Consider the following 21,616-nt stretch of genomic DNA (forward strand, 5'->3'; position numbering starts at 1 on the left):
ATATATAAACATGGCTTTTAGTAATACATTATAGTTATATATGCTATTGGGATTCATTGTGACATAATTATATATGCATGGAGAATAATTTGCTCCACTTCAGTTTCTAGTACTTCCCCCTTTTCTCCCCTCCTTCTCCTTCTCCCCTGTTCTCTTTCCTCTACTGTATTGGTCTTCCTTCTGTTTATTTATAGTTTCTTAAAATTAGTGCTTTATAGGTTTATCTAAAGGTGAAATTCACTGTGGTATATTTGTATATGTACATTGCATAATTTGGCCAATTTCATTCCATTGTTCCTCTCTTTCCCTGTCCGTCCTACCTCCCCCTCAATCCCCTTCCTCTGCTCTACTGATCTCTCTTCTATTTTCATGGGATTCCTCCCATTTTTCCTCCCTTATTTTGGTCTAGCTTCCACATATGAGAGAAAACATTCAACCCTTGACTTTCTGAATCTGGTTTACTTCACTTAGCATGATGTGCTCTAGTTTTATTTATTTACTAGCAAATGCCATAATTTTATTCTTCTTTATGGCCAAGTAGAAGTCCATTTGCATATATACCTCTTTTCTTTATTCATTCATCTGCTGATAGGCACCTAAGCTTGTGCCATTATTTGGCTATAGTGAATTATGCTGCTGTAAACATTGATATGTCTGTATCACTACCTTTTGCTGATTTCAATTCTTTTGGATAAATACTGAAGAGTGGGATAGCTGGTGGTTCCATTCCTAGTTTTTTGAGGAATCTCAACACTGCTTTCCAAAGTGGTTATACTAATTTGCAATCCCACCAATAATATATGAGTGTATCTCCCCCCCCCATCTTTGCTAGCATTTAGTATTCTTGAGGATTGCCATTCTAACCAGAATGAGATGAAATTTCAATGTAGTTTTGATTTGCATTTCCATAATTTCTGGGGTATTTGAACATTTTTCAAATATTTGTTGATCATTTTTATTTCTTCTTTTGAGAAGGGTCTATTTAGTTTATTTTGCCCATTAATTGGCGGTGGGTGGGTTTTTTGGTATTTTTGAATTCTTTATATATTCTGGACATTAATCTCTAGCAGAATTTCTCAGTTCCTCATAGCAGGAATTCTATGAATGGCCAATAGTCTTGCTTCCTATATTTCTCAAAACTGTAGGTTACTGGTAGATATATCTCTAACTCATTATTATATGTTTTATAATCACTTGTATACACAGACAGAAACAGGATATTAAAAATGCAATTAATGTGAAAAGTCATGCCATCTGAATTGTAGTGGGCCATGAGATTTTTACAGAACTTTCTGCAACTTAGTGCTTAAAACATCTTGGAAAGGTATAGACTTTGTGGTTTATCTCCATCTCTTACAAAAGTGTTAAGGAAAATCTTAAAGACCAGCTTGATTTCTTATTTGTTATGATTTGGATCCTGAATGTCTCACAACAAGTTTATGTGCTGAAACATTGTCCACAATGCAGCAAGGTCCAGAGATGGTACTTTTAGGCAATGTTTGGATCTTGAGGACTCTCTATCCTCTTGAGTGGGTTAATCTATTTGATGGATTAATAATTTGAATTGACTACTGGGTGGTAACTATAGGTAACTGGAAGAAGTAGGTCACTGGGGGCATGCCCATGGGGACTTTATCTTGTCCTTGGTTCCTCTTTCTCTTTCTGCTTTTTAGCTGCCATGAGCTGACAGCTTTCCTCTATCACATTTTTCTGCCATGATGTTTCTGCCTTGGAGCTAGCTGCCCATGGACTGAACCTCTGAAACCATGAGATGAAATAAACCTTTCCTCTTCTAAGTTGTTCTTGTCAGGTATTTTGGTCACAGTGATGCAAAGTTAACACATTAATTTAACAACAAAAGATAATTCACTTATAAATATATATATATATAATTATTTGATATATATTTGATATATATTTGATATATATGATATATAACAACAAAAGATAATTCATATATAAATATATATAATTATTTGATATATATTTGATATATATGATATATAACAACAAAAGATAATTCATGTATATATCATTATTATATATATATATATATATATATATATATATCTCCCAATATGTCGTTTTCACTTCAAAGGTCTAAAAAGTTGGTTTCTTTTTCTTTTTAAAGCTGATGATGGTGACTTAAGTAAGATCAGAATCCCTGTTATGAAGGATCTGAATCTTTCAGATTTCAGTGAGAAAAGAAATGAATTTGGCATTAGCTATTTTTTTCTTTAAAGGCCTATAAGATTTTTATAACCTATAAAAGTTTGATAGCTCCATGCTCAGCAGAAAGCAAGTAATTACTTAACCAAGGTAGGTGGGAATTCAGGTTAATGGTAAACAGAAAGATATTGAAAAATTTCATCTCTAAAGGGTAAAATCACAAGAGAAGTATACATAAATAATACATGGAAAGTACAAGATCATAACACAGGAAGTTATTTTCAAAATGATGCCATTATTACTATTATTCAATTTTGTCTGTATACATACACTGTATTGAATTCACACTGGGGAACCATTCGCCTCCCATCCCTATCTCTGCTTTCTAGAACTTTATTATTCCCAAGGATAGTGGACTTTTGTCTTTCCAGGTTTAAACTCTGCATATAAAGAAAAAGAAAATCAAGCAGTCTCCTGGAAACGTATATAGTTCTGTTGGAGTATACGTAAACCTATCCCTCCCCCACCCCCACTCACTCTTTTCAGAAAGGATCAAGAGTATTAAAAATTTGTCCTTCAAAGTTCCTGGGGAGACAAATTCCTGAAATCCATAACCTTCCATTCCTTGTAAATTGCCAGATGATAGTGCTCTATGGTAGTCCTTTGTGTAATGAAGCTTCAGGTTTAAATACACACACACACATACACACACAATTTTTATATGCACATTGACTTTCAAAATGAAATAAATAAACTGAGAAAGTGAATTAGTGAAAAACTAGATCCTGGGGATGAAAGCAAAGCAATAGTTTTACTATAAGAGTTATTAATGATTCTTTTACTTCTAATCCCAGCATTTTTGTTTTGGTTAGAAGGTACTTAGAACATTCTGGTTCCCACTGAGGAATAGCTGTTACTTCCTTTTTTAAATTAAATTATTTATTTATTCTAATTTGTTATATATGACAGCAGAATGCAATTCATTTCATATTACACATATAAAACACAAATTTTCAAGTCACTGGTGGAACATAACGTATTTTCACACCATTCCTGTGTGAAATACATACATGAACTTAGGGTAATGATGTCCATCTCATTCCACCATCATTCCTACCCCCTTGCCCCCTCTACTCCCCTCTCTCCCCTTTGCCCTATCTAATGTTCCTCCATTCCTCCCATGCTCCCCCAAGCCCCATCGCCATTGTAAGTCAGCATCTTCATATGAAAGAAAACATTCAACCTTTGATTTTTTGGAATTGGCTAACTTCACTTAGCATTATATTCTCCAACTCCATCCATTTACCTGCACATGCCATGCTTTTATTCTATTTTATGCTGAGTAATATTCCATTGTGTATATATACCAAAGTTTCCCTTTCCATTCATCTTACCGAAGGGCATCTAGTTTGGTTCCACAGTTTAGATATTGTGAATTGTGCTGCTAAGTATATGTTATATTATGTTTCAGAAAATAAAATATCATAAGTGAGGGGTTGTGTTTGTGTCATTGTTTTTGTTTTGTATTATCTTACTTTGTGTGAAGCACTGATTTTCATAGTGTGATCCCCAGATGAGTGGCATTTGCATCACTTGGGAATGAGTGAGAAACTCAAATTCTCAGACTTTGCAGTCTGTGTTTTAGATAACTTACAATTTGTTAAAATTTGATAGCCATTGGTGTGGAGAACCTGGAAAGCTCCTCTCCGTGTGACTCAATCCATTTTTGTGCATGATAGTATAAGCCATGTAATATGAGGTTTGAAGAAGTGATCACTTGTGCCCCCAGCTACTGTTGCCTTGGAGATATTTAGTGGAGTAACATGGGAAAGTGCCACGCTGCAGAGCAAATGTCAAACTCCAAGAAGGAAGAGACTTTCTGCCAGAGGGCTTCTAGAATACCTCCTTTCACAGTCCCAGCAGCCAAAGTGAGAGGATTAAAACACCAGATGAACAGAAGGTGTTAATGCTGGGCCCTCAGGCAAAGCTACAGCCTGGAGGCACCTGGAGCTAGTGAAGAAGTCAAATCCCAGGGCTTAGAAGCTTGCTTTTTTTTTTTTTTTGAGGCAAAAGTTTCAAAGGCTGACTTTAGTCATCCTGACAGGAAGCAAGAAACTAACATCCATGTGTGGGCCTGAATGTAGAGAAGCCCTCGAAAGTCTTGGCAAAGAGATGGTTGTCTTAACCATGTGGGGGAAGGGTGGGCCATATGCTTGTTGGTGAGGAGGACCTGGAGGCTAATACATCCAACTGTCTTCATGATTCTTTCAACAAATACTGAAACGTATTATTTCTGGTTTTAAGTACTAGAGATCCAGCCGTGGACTTAAAAGTGATTCTTGGCCTCGTGTCTCCCGTGTTGTAGTTATATTCTGGAGATACTTGAATGGACACTTTCTGGTTTCTAGACTAAGATTCTGGACCCCAAAAGTGCAAATCCAGGGAAAGAATCCCTTATATAGAAGAGGCTCATTTCTCCTGAGAGTACTCCCCGTTCTCACCCATTATCCTACCTATCTAAGGTGGGAATTTTGCAATTGCTTTCAATGTCACCAGCTTCCTGTCCCCTCACTGAATCAGTGTCAGATCCCAGGGATTTATTCTTGGTAAGGTCTGTATAATTCCCTCCCCTTTCCCCTCTATACTCACACATTTCATCTACTTGATATCCCCTAGGAGTTCCATAACAAAATACTGCAGACTGGGTGGCTTAGACAATAGAAACTTATGTTCTCACACATCTATAGCCTGGAAATGTACCATCAAAGTGCCAGCAGGGTGGCAAGGCCTTCCTCCTGGGATTGCTGATGGTGCTGTCTCTGTGAGTTCATGAGGCCCTTCTTCTGTGTGTGCATGCAGCTCTGGGGTCTCTTCCTTTTCTTATAAGGACACCAGTCCTGTTGGACAAGGGCCTCACCTTTATGATTTTATTTAACCTTAATTATCTCCTTCAAGGTAAATTAATTCAAATACAGTCACCTTGAAGATTAGGGTTCCAGCATATGGATTTTAAAAAGATAAAATTCAGCTCATAACGATCCCTATTATCCTATTTCTAAATTATTTTTTGTTGATTTTTGTTTTTGTTTTTTGGTACTGAAGTTTGAACTTAGGGGTGATTTACTACTGAGCTACATGCCTAGCTCTTTTAATTTTTATTTTGAGACAGATTCTCACTAAGTTGATAAGACTGGCCTTGAATTTGCAGTCCTCTTGCCTTAGTGTCCCAAAAAGCTAGGATTACAAGTGCCATTTCTGAATTATTATAGCTCCTTCTTGGTCCTCATTACTGACTCCCTTCACTGCCCTTGAGTATGCAACCAGATTCATCTCAGTGAAATAGAACTTTTAAGTTACAGTCTTATTAAAAACTAGAGTGATTTCCAGTGACTAGAGTTTAGTCCAACTCGAGAGTCTGACATTTGCTTCCCTGGTAACACCATAACTTGTCAGCCAAAACAATGCTGTTCTTATACCCCACAAAGCATTTTGAATCATCTCCTTCATTGTTCTTCAAGCAATCAGTGTTCCTACCTGTAGGCTTTCCTGTGCATTGTCTTCCCTGGAATGTCCTTTTTTTCTGCATTTTTAAACACTGTCATTCTTCCAGGAGCCACACACTATCTCCTCAGTGACATCACTTCCACCCACAGTGATCTTTCTTTCTGGGCTTGGATTTTTAGTTGAAAGCAAATGTTAACACACTTCTTTTGTGTGAATGTCTATGTTCCTGGCCAGACTGTCTGAGGGTAAGTATTGAGTATTTTACTTCTTTGTATCCTTCCCTGTGTGGGCACAGTGGTAGTTTTCTCATTGAATGAATGGATGGATGGGTAGGTGAAAAAAGGAATGAATGAAGACTCCCTTTGAAAAAGTTTTCTGAGAATCTTAACCTATGTGTCACCTTCTCTGAGAAAACTTCCATAACTTTACCCTAGTCTCTGTCACATCAGCATTTTAAAATCCCTTCACGACCATCAGAGAATTCTATTGTTTGTCCTTTCATCCTCCCAAAACTGAAACAGAGACTATTTCTGACTTGTTCCCTAGTGTTTATTTAGTATCTGATGCATGGTAGGCATTCAATTAATATTTGCTGAATGAATGAATGAATGAATGAATGAACTTAGCATCACATAGTATGATGAGATCTTTTAGAATGGATGGTGTATGCCTAGCAAGATGTGCGCGGCTCAGTTAGTAGAGCTCTTATTTAGCATGTGTGAGGCACTGAAAAAATTTTTAATCCTCCTCAGCACTGAAAAAAAAAAAATTACCCATGAGGCATTTAGGAAATCTCACACTAATTTAGAAACAAATATGCCTTGTGCTTGTCTTATTCATTATATATATTTTTAAAAAGTTGGTGTGAATTTGTAATTTGTACCCTGACTAAGCATACCTAAAAAACTCAAAACACTATATAAGAGTATTAAAGGAGCATGGAGTTTACTATTTGAAAAAAAGCCAACATTTAATAATTTGGCAAACAGAACTTTCTTTTTCTAGACAATGGTTTGTATTCTAAATTGGATTTTCACACAGGGTATTTCCAGAAGGGTGGTAGAAACTACAGTGACTTGTACATATAGAAGCTTCAGGTCTTCCATCTTTAAGTTTTATTATCCTTACTTCAGGAGTTGCTGTCTACTTGTCTGATCTGCTCACTGATTCCGGTCCCACTAAGGTCAATTCTGCGTCTGTGTCTTTGTTCACACTGATTCCTATGACTAAAAAGTTATCCTGGTTCAGGAGGATGACAAGCCTCGTTCTCCAGCAAGCCTTCTCCAAGTATCATAACTCCCATAAAAGAATTGACAGGGCTGCTCATTTTTGCTCTTGCACTCTGATACCCATGTATTATGTTCTGTTATTTTCTTCTAAGTTCATACCCTTGATTGCCCTATAAGCTCCTTTTTCGTTGGACTGTACCTTGTGTTTCATTTCTATGTCCTTTCATGACTCATTTTGTGAAATGTACTTATAAAACTCTTGGAAATGAATGTTCCATACCTCATAGCCTGATTGTTTGGGTCCAGGGGAATTCTGGGTTAGGAGCAAGGGTCTTCTGAAGTCCCTCTGGGGCTGATCCAGTCCCTTCCTGTGGTGTTCTTATAAATGGGAAGAACAGATCACTTTTATCCTATGCAGGGACCAGCATTCAGTGCAATCCATGTTCAGTGATGTTGACCTAAGGGAATCAGATGTTGGCTGAATCTCTACTTCCATCTTCTCTATTTGCATTTTCTACATCTGCCAAGAGAAAATTCTCCTACAGGCCAAATCCTCTCCTTAATTTCATTTGGTCTTTGGCAGAAGAACCAAGAAGTGATGAAACTATAATTAAAAATACAACTCACTTTTTCTGTCTTTAAAAAGTTGCATCTATAAACTCTCTTGGTATGGCTATTTTACCATAAAAATGGCTGTGTGTCTTTCTTAGACTTTCATTTTCTTTTTGCCTCTGTCTCAGTGTATATGATTCTGTATTTTCTTTGTAAATGGGTGTACATTAATTTCTCTGACTTCCTCCATCTCCTCCATTCTTCAATTTTTTCCATCTTTGACCTTGTTTAGGGGAAAAAGCATCTCTGGAAGGCCAGAAAAGAAAACATAATAAGCTAAGAATATTTTAAGGAGAGATTCATATAACCTTACACTCATTCAATTTTAAATAGAAGTTGGGGATAGGTTGCATTGAGTAGGGGATATCTGAACAGAGATTTAAAGGAAGTGAGGACGTTAGCAGAGGGGACAGCTCCTGGGGAACGTTGAATCTCTTGGAGAAACAGCAGGGAGGCGTGTGTATTTGGAGCAGAGAGTTAGGGCAAGAAGGAATCGAGATCAGTGAGTTTGGCAGGTGCCCAATTGTGTAGAGGCTCCTAGGCATTTGTAAGGATTTCAACCTTTACTCCTCTCCCCAAAGGAGACTGTGGAAAGGCCATGCTAGATTCATTTTCTTCAAAAGGACACCTGCTACATCCAGTCCTTAATACCTGAATCTAAGTCTTTAGGATAGGACTAGGGAACTGTTGTATTTCTGACAATTTCCTTAGGATGATTCTGATGTACTATTTGGTTTGGGATTGCTCTCTCAAAACAAAAAACACCTCATAGTTCTAACTTAAAATAACTTCATAAAAAGACAAAAACTTTTATGGCATCTTGAATATTGGTGATTTAGAAACTTTGGGGATTCTTTTAGAAAATCTCGAGGTTAAGTGACTTGTCCAAGGTTATACAACTCTAAAATGAAAAACCAGGTTTCATATTCACCCTTCTAACTCAGAGTTCAATGCACTTTTCGCTGTACTGGTCTGCTTAATAAACGGTATCATTTCACTTATCAGGTGGTTAGATTCCCAATAAATTCCACCATTAGCAACATGGTGTGAACTCAGAAGCTTGGTAAGGTTGATTGGTTGCTTAAATGTTTGGTTATTCAAAGATGAGTCAGATAACTGCTATAGCTTTAACCTCTGTGGTTAAAAATCACTGAAAATGTATTAATCACATTTTCTGTTTTTTTAGAGAAATTTTGGAAGATTCTTACCATTTTAGAATTGGAATGGACCTTACTTGTTCAGTATCTTGCAATGACTCTGGGTCATAATTTTGAAGTAAGCTCTTACTTAATATCATTATAAAACATAAAAGCCATTCAGCTGACCTTGGATATATCTGAGGTTTAGATTTTTAAATACATTTCTAATTTGGTTTTCTTTCTTCTGATTTGTTTCTTGGACATGTTGCTAAATTTTTCCCCACTTAATTAAATTTTTTTTTATATAATGTTGGGTTTCTTGGCCTTGTTCTGTAACTTGGGTCTAAATTATATCTGCAGTGTCTGAGATTGTAGACTTTGCTGTTGTCCTGGGATGCACTGAAGTAGTTACATGGGAATCAGTTCAGAAATCATTTATATAGGCAAGAACTCAGGACTCAGAACTAAGCTGGGGAAATGATTTTAGTGAAATAATTTCTCCTCCACTTCCACGTTTGTGCAAGTTTCAGCGATCAGATCTGTTCCAGCAATGGGGGCAGGTTGCATATTCCCACTGAGAACACTTGGTGGAGATTATAGGGATATATTATTTTTTCCTTTCACTAAGCCAGAATTGGCAGTGGAAGCTGCTTGAGCTATTGCTGCTTTGGAAATGGGAGGAAAAATATATATCTAGTGCATTTCTTCTTTCATCTTCTTTTCCTTCGAAGAACTGACTTTCAGCAAAAGACACTGATCCCAGTATAAAGTGTGCAATTAACCCACTATTTTAGTCAGCTTATTTTGTTGCTGCAACCAGAAGATCTAAGAAGAACAGTTTTGGAGAAGGAAGAATTTATTGGGTGTTCATGGTTTCAGAGGTCTCAGTCCATCAATGGTCATTGTCATTCCTCAGGGCCTGAGGTAAGGCAGAACATCATGGCACAAGTGTGTGGTGGAGAAAAGCAGCTGGGAATATGGCACCAAGAAGCAAAGAGAGAGAGACTACCTTCACCACTGACAAAATATATGCCCCAAAGCTACGCCCCTAACAACCCATCTCTTCTAGCTACACCCTACCTGCCTGTTATCACCCTATCAGTGGATTAATGCACTGATTAGGTTAAGGCTCTTAAATCCAATAATTTTACCTCTAAACTTTCTTTCATTGTCTCACAGATAAGCTATCAAAATCATAACACCCACTAAAGCAACTCAGTCCTATTCACTAACTATGTTGGTGTTATCTGCTTCCCCAAGGCTTATTTTATATATATATATATATATATATATTTGACTGCTGGTGATCAAACCCAGGGCCTTGTGTATGCTAGGCAAGTACTCTACCACTGAGCTACATTCCCAGCCCCATTTATTTATTTATTTAGGATATTGGGGATTTAACCAGGTGTGCTTGATCACTGAATTATATCCCTCAGCCCTTTTTATTTTTATTTTTAAAAAATTCCGAGACAATTCTAAGTTGTTTAGGGCCTTGCTAAATTGCTGAGGCTGGCCTTGAACTTGCAATCCTCCTGTCTCAGTCTTCCTAGTCACTGGGATTACAGACATGCACCACCACGCCTGGCTCCCCCATTTATTTTTAATGTGGAAAGTTCATCCTAAATTTGTTACTAAATGACTTGTACCTTCGTGATTCAGCTCCTAATAGTCTCTACCAAAAGATTGGTTATAAATTCTATTTTTAAAATTATAGTCTTGCCTTCAAAAGCCTCAGGAAGTGGCCAGCGCTCTTCTCTTCTCTGGGTGGTTTCTTGAGTAATTCCTCAAGAAAACTGAAAATGTAGACATGTGGCATGAGAATTATGGCTCTAAGTTTCAGTATGTTAAAGCTGCCACCATCAGCTCCATGAAGGTTAATGACTGCAATGGGTGCATAGGAGAGAATCACAGATGAGCTTTAGGAATGATTAACTCCTGACTTTACACCAGGGATTAGAATGGAGATCAGTGTTTTTATAATCTAGCTCTGATGTTGTTTGCTCAGGTCCTAAATGGTCCCTTGGAAGTAGAACAGATGGTAGCTATCAGGTTTAGTTTTAAATGAATGATTGTCCCATATCTGTCTGGACCATTTAATGTGGTGTTCTTATAGGCATGGCCCCTCGGCAGCCAGCAAGGAAACCATGGGGGAAGCTGAGATGCCGGGAAAGGACTGACTTACCCTTCCAGCTACTGGGAGTGCTGCCAGCAGAAAACCCTTGGCTCAGGTGCTGATTTGTAAGGGGAGTGCCTTAGTTGAAGAGAGCCAGCTTGCCCAAGGTCACTGAAGTGGTCTGCTCTTAATAACCCATCCACAATCCACGTGGGTATGGGCCTCTCAGTCTAGGACACTCCTAAGTATCATCCCATTTTCAGAAACCTTCCTGCAGGGAAGCCTGAGGCTAGGTCAGTTTTCCCTCTGCTTAAACTTTCCCCTCCCTCCTCTTGCTTTCTGTCCTTTCACAAAAGTTGATTACAAGAGAACTTTCTAATAAATATTCTGCCTGTTAAATACCATCTCTGAATCTGCTTCTTGGGGAACCCAATCTGGGCAGAAATAATATGAACAGTTTGCTTGTACATTAGAAAATGTAGTGTAGACTTTTTCCAAATGAAGGTTTTCCTGTCATTAAAAGAAAAAGAAAACAAAAAAGCTGAGTAGAGAAGTAAAAGTAAAAGAATAAAGTTAGACTAACTTTTCCCCTTCCCTATCTGATTTTGAGACTGGGAGTGATGTCTTGCTTTTCTATGAAGGTTAGAAGCCATCATTCAAAGTCTTCAATGGGTCACTTCAAGAGTTGATGTTATGGGGAAAGGATGAGAAAAATGAAGACACTATTTCTAATTGAATACTTACTACTTTGGGCTTTGCATCAAGACTTTGTGGTTTTGCTTTTGGCCTTATAAGCAACTCTAGATAAAGTCCTTGAGTAGACTATCTCAGTAGCTCCCTTGTGTCACTGTGACTATGGCAGGAACTACTCAAGAAGCCCATGAGTAAGTGGGCAGTGGTTCCTGACAGCTGTAACCCAGAATTCACATCAGGGAGAGAAGGAACAGCAGCCTTGTTTCTAAAGGCATTCTTATTCTCCTGCAATGAAGCTTAGTCGAGTGAAGGAAGGCATTTTTGACTGTTTAGCCCAGGGTGTGACAAAGAGCAGTTCAAAACTGGAGGCTCCATGGGGTAGAAGTCAGGGTGAAAATTTAGTGACATCCAGGGAAGAGGTCAAAACTCAGGGAGAGAAAACCAAGAAGCATGCAGACAGCTTCTTTCTGCTCTTCCCTTGAATCTTCTGTGGAAATTTGGATTTCCACAGCTGTGTTTAAGGATTCATTCCTCTGCAGGGCCTTCCCATTCCTTGGCATGAACTTCTAAATGATGAGTAGACAGGGAATGGGCTTCTGAAGCCTGGGCCACCATCCAACTTAAGCCTAAGTATGTGGGAAGGTGGGGATTGAGCAAAAAAGGATTGTATTCTGGAAGTGTGAGGTCTCCCCTTCATCACCTTCACCTGAATGTGTTGATAAGCAAGTAAATCAGTTGGGTGGGCCTGGGTTGTGGGGTCCCTATTATTTCAGGAGGGACAACCTATTTTGCTCCAGGATGTGCTAAAAAAAGCGAGGACTTATTGAGTTCCTTCTCAGGCTACCCAGCCCTTTAGGGCTTGGCTAGGGGTGTGTGCCAGCAGGGGACTAGGGACTGAGGCACTAGGGGGCGGCGTCGGGATGGGTGCAGAAGGGACAGGCCTCTGGACAGCGGAGCAGGAGGGGAGGGCGCTAAGGCGTGGTGCCAGTTGCTGCGCCCTGGGGCCCGGGACCAAAACGAGAGGCGGGGGCACGCTCTGCCCAGTCCCAGAGCCCGGGGCGAGGCGGGAGGGGCTAAGGGGCGCATAGGAGTCCGGGCGGTGGCGCCCGCGGAGCGGAGGCACCTGAGGAGGGCGGTGGGAGGGAGCGAGAAAGGAGGGAGACTCACGCAGACTGAAAGTGTGAGGGGCTGTGCTGACGGGCGGGCGGGCGCCTTGGCCCGCGGCCGCAGGCGCAAGAGCCCGGCGAGGTCGAGCTGGGCGGCGGCGCGGGCCGAGCCGAGGGAGGAGGGGAAGGCGGAGGCGCGGGGAGCGTGTTTGGGGCGCCGCGGCGGGGAGGGTGGCGGCCGCCGGTGCGTGCGGGGCGCTGTGTGTGCACGCTCTCCCGCTCGGTGAGGAAGATGGCCCAGAAGGGAAAGTTGGGGTGACGCGCGCTGCTCCCGGAGGCTCGGCGGGGGTCATCGCGGCGAGCCCGACGGAGCGGCGGCCACACAAGCCGGGGGGCGCGCAGTCCAGGCGCCCCCGCCGCCGCGCCCGCCCCCTCACTGCAGGTGGCAGCGGGTGCGCTGGGTCCGGGCGGCCCTGGGCTCGGGCGGGAGCGCGGGGAGACCCGGCCGAGGGATGGGCTGCGCCCCTAGTATCCATGTCTCGCAGAGCGGCGTGATCTACTGCCGGGACTCGGAGGAGTCCAACTCGCCCCGCCAGACCACCAGTGTGTCGCAGGGCCCCGCGGCCCCCCTGCACGGCCTCTTCGTCCAGACCGACGCCGCCGACGCCATTCCCCCGAGCCGGGCGTCGGGACCCCTGGGCGCTATCCGCGTCCGCAGGGCCCGGGCTGAGCTGGGCAGCGGTAGCAGCGCGGGCTCCGCAGCCCCAGCCACGACCACCTGCAGGGGCCGGAGGCGTCACTGCTGCAGCAGCGCCGAGGCGGAGACCCAGACCAGCTACACCAGCGTCAAGGTAAATGCTAGGCGCTGACACCGACTGGTGGGGGTCCGCCCGCCCCGTCCGAGCAGGGTTCCCACGGGCTGGGGGCTCCGGTGGAGTTGAGGGGCCGTGACGCGGCTGGTTTGGGGAGAGTGTCACTGAGGAGTTTACTTTTCATTTGAGGGGGTGATAAGGACCCAAAAAATGGGGACTGAAAAAGACCCCCAGAGGGGTTGACGAAGAGACCTAAGCTGATCTTGGGGCCAGATGGAGAAAGGAGCGCAGTGGGAAGCAGTCGGGGTGGCCTGTTTCTCACTGGGGGAGGAAGGCTGTGGCTCGGGAGTATGCAGCAGCAGGGTTGGGTATATATCATTGACAGCATTCAGGGCAAGTCCAGCTGAATGAGATCCGCCGAGCTGGATTTGCATGCCTTGTAGGTAACTGATGCAGACCCAGTACCAGGATATGGTAGTGCCTCCTATTCAGATTGTTACCTGGGAAAGCCAGTCAGGCCGGCTGGAATCTCAACACAGGGATCCAGCGCTGGGATTTGTGAATGAATGAGAGTGTTTGTGTTTTCAGTGAGAGGTAGGAACAGATAGAGGAGCAATGTGGAACCTGTTTGTAGAGTTTGTATTTCCCTGGGTTGGCTGTATTGTGGTCATAAATGAGAGAATCCAGCCATGATTTTGGATTGTCAGCAAAGCTACAGTGAGGGGACATGGTTTCTAGTACAGTGCGGCTCTCTGAAGATGAAGATTTTGCACAGACATTTGATCTTTGGGAAGAGGAATTGTGAGGAAGTTGAAAAAACACTTTAATGATTAGTAAGTAGATATTTCTTAATGTCATTTGAAAATTATTATTCTAATAGTGCAGTCCTGTATGTTTTCAAACTACTAATATATCTAAGAATATTTTCATTGTGTGAATATTTCATTGGGCCTTTTCCCTTATAACAAGCAATGATAATGGCACAATTTGCAGAGGAAATGTGCAGAGGAAAAAAAAAACAGTCTCTATGACAGTTTTTTTTTTTTTTGTACCAGGAATTGAACATAGTGGTGCTTAACCCCTAAGCTGCATTCCCAGCTCCCCACCACCCTTTTTATGTTTTATTTTTAGATAGGGTTTCTTTAAGTTACCTAAGGCCTGGCTAAGTTGCTGAGGCTGGCTTTGAACTTGCGCTCCTCTTGCCTCAGCCTCATGAGTCACTGGATTTACAGGTGTGCACCACTGCACCCTATAACTCAGTGTTAGATAGACATAGCTTTACATAGCCAGCAGATTATTGAGAACCATTCCATGATTTGGCCAACACACAATTGAATATTTGTTAGTAAAAACCTTGTTCAACGGTTGACCTGGTGTGAGGAGGCTCTGGACTTCATTGGATGAAGTCAGCACACAGTAGAGGAATGAGGAGAAGGGGTAGTGTGTGCTAACTTCAGTGTGGAAGACCAAAAACTTCTTTTAATGAACTTAATCTTTTAAAAACATCATCTGATTTTGCAATATAGAACTTAACTGATGTTTATTTGTAGGTTCAGTGTTTCTCTGGTAGTAATCATAATCATCATTAGAATAAAAATACCACCTATTGAGCACTTAGTATAAGCAAGGAACAATCTTCTTTTCTTATTATTGTGTGTTAACAGTGCCTCATTGGCAAAGAATAATCAAAGGGTAGACACCTGGATTCATGATGGTATTATTTATCAATTGCACGTTTATTACAAAGGCATATGCTGAACTCTATATAGCCATTTCAAGGGATTAAAATGTTATTTTTGGTGATAGCATTAAATTGGGATGTTATCAGGAAGGACTATCCTTTTACCTTTTTGCTGAAAAGGACATTTGAAGACCCAAGGCAGTAGTTCAGAATGGTGACTGCTCATGAACTATGTGGTCTTTTTTTTCTGGTTGCTCAAGAGAAATTGTGCATTTTTGCCTTCCAGAGTAGCAAGGACCTCACTTTAGTACCTGGCAACTCTAGTCACTCTGTGTTTGTTTAGTGAGGGAAAGAATAATGAATGAACCCATTCTATGTGTTTTAATGCTTCCCTCAAGAGGCTACTTACAGACCAAATGGAGTAAAAACTAGAGGGAAAATTAGTCCCGATTATTAGCAACTAGAAGAAACTTGTATAAATCTCATTGTTACTTGGCTTAAGTGTTCAAAGGCTTGACCTGGGAAGGAATTTAACTCATTTTGTTTTACCAACAAGATTGTCAAATAAGAACTTAATTCATTCCAACCTATTATTAAGAATGTTGGAAATGAAACTGCTGCCTCAGTGATTCCACACGAATTTGCATCGTGTAGATCTCAGGAATTATATATTTGAAATTAAATTTGAGACCAGAGTTATTTATACAGATCATACACAATTTTATCACATAATTGCCCTAAAATATTTAATAGTATTCTTTTTAAGCTGTGACTCAGTGTTGCATTGTCTTTTCTAGTCTTAAAGTTCATGTGTTCTGTACCCTTTTGTAGATGAGATAATTTTATAAAAACTTTACTTTCATTTCATTTTAGAATAAGAATTTTTCTTTTGCCTTAAGAATTTGAGAGAGTTAAAAAAAAAAGAGTTTGAGATACTTGCTGGTTGCTAGCTATGTGTGTCTCCACCCCTTTCTAAAACATTCAGGTGGAAAAATAAGATCTTTGCTATTTGGTTCTATTTATAGTGGTGGTGGGTTTCAATACTTTTTTTCTCCCTTTTTGTGCATCAATTATAAACAATACCCTCATTATCTACTTGGGCTCTTGTGTTCCCCAGAGTGCAAATATGTGTGCTTGATCTCTTTTTCTTTTTCTAGCAATAATTCATTTCATTATGCTTTTAGAATGATAAAGCATTATGATGTCAAACATGATGTCAACAGGAACCTTCTTGAATACCTAATTGGCAAAAAAAGATTATAAACATTAATAATTCATATGCAGTACAATGATATCACATGGGTTTCCATTTCTGGTAAGAAGTTAGATTTGTCTCCCAATTGCTGTAAAACTGCAACTTCCTAGCAATTTATCTCCCTCTTGCTTGCCTTTTTAAAAATAGTACTCCAACAGGAGAATCCTGCAGGATGCTCACTCCTGATATTGTGCCAGTTTTGTAATTCATGTTGGAAATCCTTAGAGGAGATGGTTGAACCTCTCTCTGGGAGGAGCCAGGGATTCTTACAAATCTTTTCTCATACCAGCTGTTGCTATTTGGGAGTATCCAGGACTAAGCAGCCAGTTGTAGTATAGTTTTCATTGTTGATATCATCAACTTGTAGACACCACTGTAGAGGTTAACTGTTTTGTGGATGAGGCTTGAGAGTTGTTAGTTTCCAAGTGACTGTGCTGATAGCCAGCATCTCCAACATCCCAGTCTTCTCCATGCATTGTATTCATTTATTTATTGAGCCAGTATTTAATGCTAGGAATTCAGGAAATATCCATGGAATTTGGTAAGCAAAGCCTAAGAGGAGGGTAAAACTCTTGCAAAAGGATGTGCCTAAACCAGTTTTTAGTGACTTCAACAATATATTCCATGGCATCCAAGAATCAGGATACTCTCATGTTGACTCTGTTTAAAAGGAAAATAAATAAATATTTTTTTTCTGAGCTTATAGTCATATAATATCATTGAGATATTATTTGAGAGAATGGTGAAGATATTTTAAAAAGTCATTTTTTTGTTTGTTTTCTAAGTCAATATTCACAAACTTTAGTGTACACTAGAATCACATGGAGGGCTTATTAAAATACAAACTGCTCACCTCACACCCAGAACTTCTGATTTAGGAGGTCTTTGGTGGGGCCTGAGAATTTGAATTTCTAGTGAGTTTTCAGGAGATGCTAATGTTGCTGATCTGGGGGCCACACTTTGAGAACCACTCCTTTTAAGTGAACTAAATTGTTTTGTTGACCAGGTGGGACTGCCTGTAGCAGAGAGTATGGTGCCACACTACCTATATTTGGGGCACTAATCATAGCCCTTCATCTCAGTTACTTTTGTATGGGGAACCTACCATCTCTATTTATGATGTCAAATTCTGAAACTTCAAGTTTGTATGAAAAGTCTGTAAGTGAGGAAAGCACTGGACCATGTAGCCCATTTGGGTTTATGAGGTTCAGTTCTCCATAGAATCCTCTTAGGTTTGCACAGGTCCTAATGCCCTGCTTTCCCCTTGGAGTTCCTCATTTGCCTCTGCCCTGGAGGGGCCATGTCTACATGATGGGAAACTGCATGGCAAGGAAGGAGCCTAAGAAGAGGCTGGATGTCTCATGCTCCAGGCCCATTTTCTGTCCTCAACTCTAGGAGTTCTTGCTAGTCCTTTCACCCTCATTTTTCACTTTAAAATGGAGCAGAAAGTTGGGTTAGCTCCAGTGACTACTGTAAATTGCTTTAGGAAAGCCCAAATTTGCCTTGGCCATTGCACATTTTTTCATAGTTTCACCCCTGCTCCTGTCAACACACTGATTTAGAGCCAGTAATCTCATTTTCCTAATTTTTCACTGCTTTCATTAATAGTTACATTAGTTTTTAAGGACAATCAGGTAATACTTTCTTTTGGCTCCATTAAAAAAGACCTCAAGCCAGAAAGTAACTATTTAGTGCAAGCTTCCAGCTTTTTTAGAGGTTAGATGGTTTGTATTGAAATCCCACTCTGGTGACCACCAGGTAGGGCTTGGGTCACCAGAGTGGGCAGGGAAAGGGTGGGGTAGGTTCTATGGCACCAGACTGGTGATAGTTTTAAGGCTAGAAATCCAAATAGGAAGGAGGGAGTGAACCTATAGCATCAAATAGGAAGATAAAGTGCAGAGTTTGGAAAACCTTTGAGTTGGGAAGGAGCACATGAGGATTTTAGGGTCAGGGGGGCAAGTGAAATCTAGAGCTGATGGGTTCCCCAAAGATGAAGGCTATTGAACCAGGTGGAGACTTCAGATTGGGAAATAGAACCTCTTTGCTTTCCGTTCTCTTGAGTGCTCTCTGTTGAGGATGAAGAGCTCAGATTGGAGGCAGCAGTGACTAATCAGAGGGCTATAGATAAACCCTGCACCTGGATGAGATGAGATTAACCAATTACACCTTCCTTGTTCCGTGATCAGACAGTGTCTGGGAAGGAAACAGGTTATAAGTGCAAATAAGTTCATCTGAAAACAGTGTCATGGAGGATTATTTCAGATGTGCTGGCAGGATGAAGGAAGGCCAACAAGTGATGTGCAGCACCTGAAGACTAGAAAAAGAGGGAGCTGTTCCCATGCTATAGTGTCAAGAGGTAGTAGTTATGAGAACCAAAGGAACCAAATCTATAGGACAGGGAAGGTCCCAGAAGCTGTGATCTCAAGGGGGACAGGTAGTGTTTGGAGGGAGAGAGGTAGACAGGGAGGGAGCCAAGGGAGTAAATACATCCATGTCACTGTCCCCCCCGTTTCCCCCGACCCCACTGGCTCATCTTTTATATTGCCCTCCCTTTCACCCCCGCCACTCATTTTTCCTTTTAATATTGCCTTCCCTTTCATGGATCTTCTGCCTGTACCTTCTTTTGACTAAACACATCTGAAAACCAGCCTGTTGATTTTGATTGAAAAGGATTCTATTGATCAAGGTTTCCAGAGTACAAGGCAGGGTGGAGAGTGGGTGTGGAGGTGCAAATCCTGAGCATAACCCATCGGCTGTCTGTGAAAATTGTTAAGATTTTTTCAACATCGTTAGAGATACCTAGGTACAGATGAACTCAAATTAAGAGGGGCAGCGTTGATGGTAGTCTAAAATAATGGCATATAAAAATTTCATTGTTTGCATTCCCTGTTTAATGACTTATGATATTAAAATATATCCAGTGATCTTTGTTGGAGATCTCTAAGTTGCTGTAGACATAGTCTCCTCCTGAGTTCATGACTCTCTGACTCTGCTGAGATATGTTTATATCAGTTTAGTCCATTTTTTTTCTCAGTTTGTACTTCCCCACTGTCTACAACCTTCTACCCACAAAAACTAAATAAAAACTACAAAAAAAAGAATTTTGCAATTTGTTTATGAACTGATATTTTCAATAAAGGATATATCTTAATACATATTTTAAAAATAGTAAAATGTGTCCTGGAGTTTTTTTACTTATTTCTTTACCAGGTGAGATCAACCAATTACACCTTCCTCGTTCCCTGATCGGACAGTATCTGGGAAGGAAATAGGTTATAAGTGCAAATAAGTTCATCTGAAAACAATCTTGGGATTGAACCCAGGGTGTCCTATGTGGTGGTCAAGCATTCTACCTTTGAGCTGTACCCCACTGTTCTGGGATTTGTTTTTAGGTGGGGTTACCTTTATCTTATAATGGAAAATCTTTGTAGTTAATTATGTTTTAATAGAGAACATTTTTTTTTAACAAGTTGTACTATAGATTAATTTAGAATTGGCTACTGATGGCTCCTCCCCCATTTCCTCTCATCTCCCATTGGCAGATAAAACCACTTTTATTTAGCATTTCCTTGCTTTATTCTATACCATGGATTGACTTCTTTTACCTCCCCATTTCTGCCTCCTTAGGGACCGTCCACACAAAAATAGTTTGTGACATGGAGTTATCTTACTCTGCTGATAGTTTGCTTTAAGAAGCTATTTTACTTTTGGATAATCCATCAATGAGAGAAAATAATATTTTGCGATTGTCTTTTGTTTCCCAGGTGATTCAAGTTTTCATGCATGGTTCATAGATTTTACAAGGTAAATAGGGTGGATATAATAACATTAGTTATTATTTAAGTCCTTGCTATTTGCTGAGCACTTTATATACATCATTTCATTTAATCTACTTTATTTCATGTAATGTACAGAGCTACAAATTATTGTTTCCACTTTAAAAGTGAGGAAAATGAGGCTGCAAGAGGTGGAATAAATTGCTCAAGGTGAGAGATGAAATTTGAATGCAAGCTTATTTGAAGCCAATCCCAAGGTTCTTAACTGCTGAGCTTTATGGCCTCTTACTACACGATCCACTCCTTAGGTGAGGCGCCACCTGAGACCTGTGGACAGCCAGGCCCAAGGCTGATCTATGATTGGTGCTAAATGTAGAGTTATTTGGAGCAAAGAGGTGAAGCAGGTCGGGGCATCAGAGCAGGGTCTGTGGGAACAGAGTTTTCCTTAAACACATCCACTATCACCTCTTCTGTGAGCTTAAACGGGTGTATGGTTTTGAGGTTAGTGTAGAATATCTGATGCACTCAAAATTCAAGAAGTTTTGGTACAACATGCCATTATTTTCACTGGACTCAATGCTTGACGTTTTATAAGTGCTGTGCTGTACGAAGAGAAGCTGCTAATAGTCATGTGTTGCCATTATTACCATTTTGGTATATAAATGAGATTCGGTTATTTAAATATTTTTGAAATAAGGTATTGGAAAATATACCCCACACTTTCAAATAGATTGATTTGGCTAACATAAACAAACTGGGCTTATCTAGAGATGTGTTATCTGGAAGGTTTGGAAAACCACAACCATGGACCAGGATTTGATCTGCTTCAACTGGATTTCCAAAGGTGAAGGCCCAGGGGAATTCTGCCAGTTGAATGCCCATGCTGTGGTTTGGGTTCCATGCCTGATGGGCCTGCACAAGCAGAATATCAAGGTCAGAGTCTTTGGTGTTATCTTGAGATGGTTCCACAAGGAATCTTTGTCCTAAATCTGTAACTTGGAGTCTAGGTTTGCGATTGATTGCTTAGAACCATTTTGCATGAGTGCTGCTGGCTTTTGTATTGCTGCATTTCAGGTGGTGTCAGATATAGTAGGTTGCTGGGAAAGTTTTACACTGTAAATCTAAGACCTGTTTTCTCAAATAGGAAGGTATAATGATTAGCTCCAGGGACCCAGTTGCCTGTGTGAGTCACGAAACTGAGACAAGACCCTGAGTTCTGGAAATTTTTATAGAAAGACACATGAGAGACTTTTAAGCAACCTATCATGCAGGGGAACATAAAAAAAAAGCAAGCTGCATTTTTTTTTTTGACGTCAGAACCACAAATAACATTAAAACTCTGGAACTGGAAAATGACAGAATACACGATGGATAGGGCTTTTGTCTGCTCCAGGGTTCCTGCTGAGGGACCCTCAAGCAATAGCTGTGGCTAAATGGAGAGCAAAGTACATTTATGAAGGTCAGCAATGGTCCAGCTGTCCATGACTCACCCACGGTGGTCTCCGGGCCACGTGGGACATTTTG

At 40.7% G+C, this 21,616-nt stretch overlaps 1 protein-coding gene across 7 annotated transcripts in view; it reads left to right on the forward strand.

The window, feature by feature from the left end:
* The window catches only part of Pde8b (phosphodiesterase 8B), a 229,726-nt gene that overhangs the window by 16,124 nt on the left and 191,986 nt on the right, over positions 1-21,616 (forward strand). For 3 of the 7 annotated variants that reach the window (XM_005328976.5, XM_013360187.4, XM_040273235.2), the window contains exon 1: positions 12,892-13,419. The exons of 2 other annotated variants lie outside the window; for them this stretch is intronic. In XM_005328976.5, coding sequence (XP_005329033.2) covers positions 13,081-13,419 — 339 coding nt within the window. In that variant the 5' untranslated portion in view covers positions 12,892-13,080. Of the gene's footprint in view, positions 1-12,890; positions 13,420-21,616 lie in introns of those variants that run through there. 2 more of the 7 variants (XM_013360188.3, XM_078044116.1) reach the window with 1 other exon arrangement.

This window comes from Ictidomys tridecemlineatus, chromosome 1, assembly GCF_052094955.1.
Source record: "Ictidomys tridecemlineatus isolate mIctTri1 chromosome 1, mIctTri1.hap1, whole genome shotgun sequence".
Lineage (NCBI taxonomy): Eukaryota > Metazoa > Chordata > Mammalia > Rodentia > Sciuridae > Ictidomys > Ictidomys tridecemlineatus.